We start from the raw sequence: 6,572 nt of genomic DNA, 5'->3' as shown, positions 1-6,572 counted from the left end.
GTGTAATTGAAATATCCTTTGTGTTGGTGAGGAATCCCTGATGTTGAATCCACACTCTCACATAGCTAATTAACTTATTTTTTTGTTTGAGACATGGGAACATTTTAACAATGGCCATTAACAATATGGTGTCAAGGATTCAGTACCATAATGGATAATAAGATTCTCATTAACTAAAATGCTCTGTACAAAAAACATTTACCTTTCTCACTTTCATATTCTTCAGAACCAGGTCTGCTCTAGGCCAATTTTTCAGGTGATTTGGAAAATACTATGCCTTCCTCATTCCAACAACAAGCTCTGGGGACTCAGCAGGGAGAGTTGTTGACGTGGAGCTTCCTCTGTAGGGCATCTTTTACCTCCTTGTTGCGGAGGCTATAGATGAAGGGATTGAGCATTGGAATTATTATGGTGTAAAAGACAGATACGACTTGTCCATTGGAATCACTAGAGGATCCATGGGGTTGGACATAGGTGAAAATCACAGTGCCATAGAAAATGGCAATGGCCAGGAAGTGTGAGGCACATGTGGAGAGGGCCTTCTTGCGCCCAGCTGCTGAGCGCATCCTGCCAATGGCCACCCAGACCAAGCTGTAGGAGGTAAGGACTACTGTGGCTGGCAGAATGGTAACTAGTGAAGAGATGATATAGAGGACCATTTCTGCTGTGGCTGTGTTGGCACAAACTAGGTGGAGAAGGGGTTTGATGTCACAGAAGTAGTGTGGTACCTGGTTTGGCCCACAGAAAGGTAAAGCAAAGACGTTCCCAGACTGGATAGTGGAATTGACAACACCAAATGCGTAGGAAGCAGCCACCAACTGGATACATGACCCCTTGGTCATGAGAGAACTATAATGGAGGGGTTGACAGATGGCCATGAAGCGGTCATAGGCCATGGAGGCTAATAGGAAGCTCTCAGTTGTCGCATGCATCACAAAGAAGGCCATTTGTACCACACATCCCTCAAAAGAAATGGACTTGTCAGATGCCAGCAAGTTGACCAAGAGCTTGGGTGTGACCACAGAAGAATAACAAATATCAATGAAAGAAAGGACACTGAGGAAGAAATACATGGGACTATGGAGACGGCAATCAGTGAAGATAAGTGCCATCATTCCCAGGTTTCCCACAAGTGTCATGACATAGATGAGCAGGAAGGCAACAAAGAGAAGCTCCTGGAGGTCCTGGTAATTGGAGAATCCCAGCAAGATGAACTTGGTTACCGGGGTGTGGTTGCTGCTAGCAAGGGCGAGTTCCTCAGATGTCATCTGCAGAGGTGACAATTGATAAGAACTCAAACAGTATTTCTTGAGTATGCCCACCACTGTGCAAGGCCAAATGAGGGGAGAAACCCCGCAAGTTTTAGGCTCCCTTCACAGAGGTTAAGGGAAGCATCACAGTGTGTTGGAAAGCACAAGGCTGGGAAGCCATATTGACATGGATGTTAGTTACCATTGTGGCACTTACTGGTCACGAGTCACTGGAGAAGCGGTGTCTGTGCCTTAGTTTCTTCATGTGTGAAATGAGGAAAATATGCCTCCTCTCAGGATTTCTGTGTGCTCTAAATGAAGAACCGAAAGTATAATCTCTAAATGTGAGGGACACAGTGTGTGGCATCCTCCCTAATCTCTTGTGCCTCCTAATATACAATATGACCACAGCTCCATTTGAACCTATTCCATTGTGTTTTTTCAAAATGAAGATGTAACTCACATGGCATTCAATTCACCATTTTTAGTTTACTCTTCAGTGGTTGTTGGTGTATTGACAAGCCATGCAAACATCCTTGGTTTTTCATTCCTGAACATTCTCATCACCCAAAAGAGAAAATCCATGCCATTAGTAGCCTCTCCCAATTCTCCCCTTCCCCCAGTTCTGGAAACCATTAATCTATATTCTGTCTCCATGGATTTGCCTCATTCTGGACATTTATACACATGGATTCACGTAACATATGTTCCACCCTCCCAAATTTGGTATTGGGGCTTGAACCCAGAGACACTAAACCGCTGAGTCATGTTCCCTACCCTTTATGTTTTAATATTTGAGATAATTTGCTGAGGGACTTGTTAAACGGCTGTGCTGGCTTTGAACTTGCAATCCTCCTTCCTGTCTCCTGAACTGCTGGGATTACAAGTGTGTGCCACCATGCCTGGCAATATGTGCCCTTCTGTTTGTTTTCTTTCCTTCACCTTAATGTTTTGAAGGTTGATCCATGTTGTACCCTGTATCAGAATTCATTCTGTTTTGCATGTAAATATCCCTCAGGACATTCCCTCCTCTATGCCATAACCATCTTGGCCTCCACAAATCTACTGAATTGCCCATCACCTAGGAGATGGCAGCTTGGAAATGGTGTTTTGGTAGTTGCTTGATTGCCCTCCAAGATACTCATTCATGAGAGGAGTGGAAATGCCAGAGGTCTTTCCTTCCTCCCTACACTTTCCACTCTCTTCTGTTTCCCTTCACCTTCCTCTTGGATGGTCTGGGCTACAACCTTAAAATTGGTCCTAGGAGAATATCACCATTCATGTTCATCCATGTCAAGCAGGTTTATGTTGAGGATTAGGATTAGCATGGTGTTACTGTGCAGAAGAATATGGAGACAGAGCCTCACCTTTCTCCACATGTTGTACCAGGTCCAGGGCAGGGCAGGGCAGAAAGAGCACTGGACTGACACGATGGAGCTGCTTTCTAGTTCCTGCTGCTACCCGTTTCCTCTCTTACCCTGGATGAGTCTCCTTTCCCTGGGCTTCTGATTTCTCGTTAGCAGAATCAAGGTTGGGAATAAGAGTGTTTGAAGTCACACCTGGTCCCTGCACTCCAGCAGCGAGTTTATCTTCCCTGAGCTTCCTGTCTGAATGTGGATCTTTGCACCAGTGTGTTCAGGAACACACAAAGAATCCATATGAACTTGTCTAGAAAAAAAGGGTGCTCTATACCTGATAATTATGGAGAATTTATGAGGTTCTCTAGCTCACAAAGATCTCTCTAAGTACCTTGGCCACTCATAGCAGTAATCTCTGGCAAATATTTTGTAATGAAATTGCAAGTTCTGAGGAAACTTGTTAACATAAATTAATACATGGGAATATAAGGAGTTCTGTTATGGTGGAAATGCAGTTCAATGAACTGAGTTCCTTAGTTATGCCAGAAATCACACATGATACGTCTTCAAAATTATTTTTAATATTTTTTCATCTATTACTTAGAAAAGATTCTCCCTCTGTTTTGTTGAAATGTTTTGCTCTTTCAACACTTAAAATTACTCAAATCACTTACAAGAATTTTATAGGCAGATATTAAAGTCATTTACTTTTTTACCACCTACATCTGAAATTATATCTTGGTGTGGTATCCTAGAAAGTTTTTAAAAAATATTTTTAGTTTTAGATGGACACAATACCTTCATTTTATTTATTTTTATGTGGTGCTGAGGATCAAACCCAGTGCCACAAGTGCTAGGTAAGCACTCTACCCCTGAGCTTCAACCCCAGCCCTAGAAAGCTTTTTGTATGGTAGTGAAACACCTGTTAGTAATATTGAAGATGGGTTAGATGCATGCATTTCTTTTCAAAAGTGAGAGGAGGGCAGTTGTGAGGGGATGGGGGAGATGATTAGTGAGCACAGCTTTCCTTACAGATGCATTCCCAAGAAAATGGGTTTTAGGAAAGGGTTGATACAGACACTGAGATTCTGGAAAGAGATTCCCTTAAAATTGTTTTGCCTCTGAACGCTTTTTAGAGTCTTCACTTACCCCCAGGGACACAGAAGCCCAGTTGTAGACTGTGACCTTAGAACTAGTCAGCTCCTGAACTTCCGGAATCCCCTTTCTACCCTTGCTGGCTCTCTTTCCTCCCAGAGTTGGGTCTGTGATCATGTGACAGTGGGAGAAGCCCTAAGACGCTCCACAGCCTTCACAGATCAGCTATCTGTTTGTGAAAAGGTCAGAATATGCATCTCTTGATTCCATCTTGCAAGGTTTAACCAGCAAAGTCAAGTCAGTATTTGGCCCTGGACTCCTGCTTCTCCACCAGCTGCCCCATGTCTTTCTGTCTACTCTTTCTTTTCTAACTTTCTTGAGAACTTAGTTTTATCCAAATCCTAATGTCCTTGCATCTCTGATCTAGAAATGAATATTATCTCTTTCATCTTTTCTAACAGGGCAACCCAATCCCATAGTGACACTCCTCACTCGCATTTCAACGACATAATCAGCATTAATTTTAGGTTGAGCTCCTTGATCCTGCTCACCAGCAAATGAGGGTGTTTGTCCTCTTTCATGACCCCTCTCCCCCTGTCTTCACATGGCCCAGGATTGTCCTGGACCCAACCCCGTACTGCTCCCACCCCAACCCCCAGATCCTTTCAGAGCTGACCTGTGAATGACTCCGAGTTGTGGTGGCCTTGGCCAGGAGTCTTACAGTGACGTTCTCATTTCCTAGTACCTCCAGGGAAGTCCCTCCAGATCCCACAAAGCCACTCCTCAGCTTTCCAGTAGACTTTCCCCATCAAACTGAGTCGTGTGTGGTTGTAATCTGGGGGCTGATTTCTGATCATTAAGATGTACTGAGAATTGTTGAACAGGGTTTTGTCAATGATAGCAATTGTTAAAAAATATTTGAATTCTTCAAAGTATTTAAAGAACTACTGTCCAAAATAGCATAAGACTTGCCTTTAACATCTTAAGTATTTTGTGAAGCGAAAAACTTGTGGCCACAAAACAGGAGTGGAGTTGGGTGGTGCCCACTCTGCATTTGAAACCCTCTGAGAGAAGGGGGCAGAAGGTAGCAGTATCTGGGAAGACTTGAGGCTGAGAGAGCTGCGGCTGGAGCCTGGGGAACGAGGGAGGTCTGGTGAGGTGGAGGAGATGGGGAGCTGCCACGGCTTGGCAGTGAGAATTAATCTCAAGAAACATTTACTAGGCAAAGGGTTCACTGGGGACTGGTAGGGTTACTCAATCCCTCTGAGCTTGTTTTCCTTACTTTTTGTCCATGTGCTTAGCACAACTTCTGGAAGCAGGATAGGCACCTGACATGCATTTATTTCCATACACTTGATCTACGTTAACTTCCATTTCCACACAAGTTGAGACTATGGACAGGTAAAGAGTGAGCAGCGAGAAACAATTGCTTAGGAGCTCTGAATGCCCTGGGATCTCAGGAAATGCTTAGAGACTAACAGAACGGTGGATGCAGAGGGTGTGCATTTTAGGAGAGGGGAAGGAAGAAGAGAACAGGCAACCTCAGTGTCCTGAATCAGCTCTGGTGGAACTCAGAATTTCCAATAGGCAAACACCAACCTTGGTGGATGGTGCTCCCCAGCCTGATACACCTCCAAGGGCTGAAGATCCTCTCAGCCGAGCCGTGTGGGGTAGTGCTAGGACTCCCCTTCATCCAACCTGTGTCTTTAGGTTCTCCTGCCTATAGTCGTTTCTGTAGAACAGTCTCATTGGACCTGTTGATGAGACACAAGGCTCAGAGAGTGTGATATCAGGGCTGAAGCTGGGGACACATCCTGGTCAGCTCCATCCCCTCTGGATCATGGTGGCTTTGGAGGCTTATAGATCTGGGGATGTCCTGCAAATACACCCACCTCTTTATCTGCTCCAGGGGCCTTGGAATGTTCAGCTTCAGGGAAGAAGAGATTGTGTGCTGTAGATTTTAGGCACTTGTTTTGGTCTTGAGGCAGAGAGCAGGTGATCAGCTCCTGGGGGTGCTCGGGTTTGTGGCATCCTGGGAACGTGGGAGTGCTGAGCAGGAACAGGGAGCAGCCTTCCTCCTCCTCCAGACTATGAAGTATGGTTGAAGAAAACTCGTCTTGGTCCTTGGGAGTTTGCAGGAAACTGGCGAACCATTGACCCAGCTATTCAACACAATGACCCAGGGAACCTTTCCTGCTGGACACTGGGGGTTGGTGTGGCCCTAATAGTGAGCAGGAGGTTGGAGACTCTGAGTTCAGAGGAAGTGCGTGTGGTTTCGGGTAAGGGCCAGGAGCAAGTGCCTTTTCTTGTCATAATCTTTTGTTGCCATTGTCAAAGTCTGTGTCCCAGCAGTGGTGGAGCCCTGAGGGGAGCTGGGGACACACTAGGGCAGGGATTCTGAGGCTGGACCCTCCTAGGGAGCGCTCCTGGCTTTGGCCACTAGGGAATCTCTGAGGAGGCACCGGGGGCCTTGTTAATGTAAAGAGTAGTTTACTTACATCAGCAATTTAAAAAATGACCTTTTGAGAAATGAAGCTAACGTCTAAGCACAGGAAATGCCAGTGGGCATGAGGAGGGGCCCACGGATTGGTTACCAGGAGTAAGGAGCTGATCACCTCCTAGTGATCGCTGGGGACTTGTTCTTCCTTATCCATTTGTCAGCTCTCACAGGTCTTCTGAGACTGTCTAGCTGGGCTCAGCTGAGGCTCCTGGAGCCAAAGTCCTGTGAGTTTCAGAGGACAGTGGTTTTCAGAGCCCAGGGGCTCTCAGAGGGGGTAACCATGTCCCGAGGTGAAGGCCACAAACATGCTCAGGACACCTGAAAAGCAGAGACACCTACGTTAAAAAAGTCGTATTTTGGGGCTGGGTT

General features: G+C 45.6%; 1 protein-coding gene across 1 annotated transcript; it reads right to left on the bottom strand.

Moving 5' to 3' along the window:
* Positions 1-308: 308 nt before the first annotated feature.
* Positions 309-1,268, bottom strand: LOC124959084 (olfactory receptor 1052-like). The gene has a single exon (XM_047517727.1). It carries the CDS (start codon positions 1,266-1,268, stop codon positions 309-311), a length of 960 nt encoding a protein of 319 aa, XP_047373683.1.
* Between the last annotated feature and the right edge of the window lie 5,304 nt (positions 1,269-6,572).

Source organism: Sciurus carolinensis, chromosome 11, assembly GCF_902686445.1.
Source record: "Sciurus carolinensis chromosome 11, mSciCar1.2, whole genome shotgun sequence".
In the NCBI taxonomy this organism is placed as follows: Eukaryota; Metazoa; Chordata; class Mammalia; order Rodentia; family Sciuridae; genus Sciurus; species Sciurus carolinensis.
This window is presented reverse-complemented; position numbering and strand designations above follow the sequence as displayed.

Bases quoted from the DNA above. Each gene is read 5' to 3' on its own strand.
- LOC124959084 (XM_047517727.1), bottom strand. From the start codon at position 1,268: ATGACATCTGAGGAACTCGCCCTTGCTAGCAGCAACCACACCCCGGTA.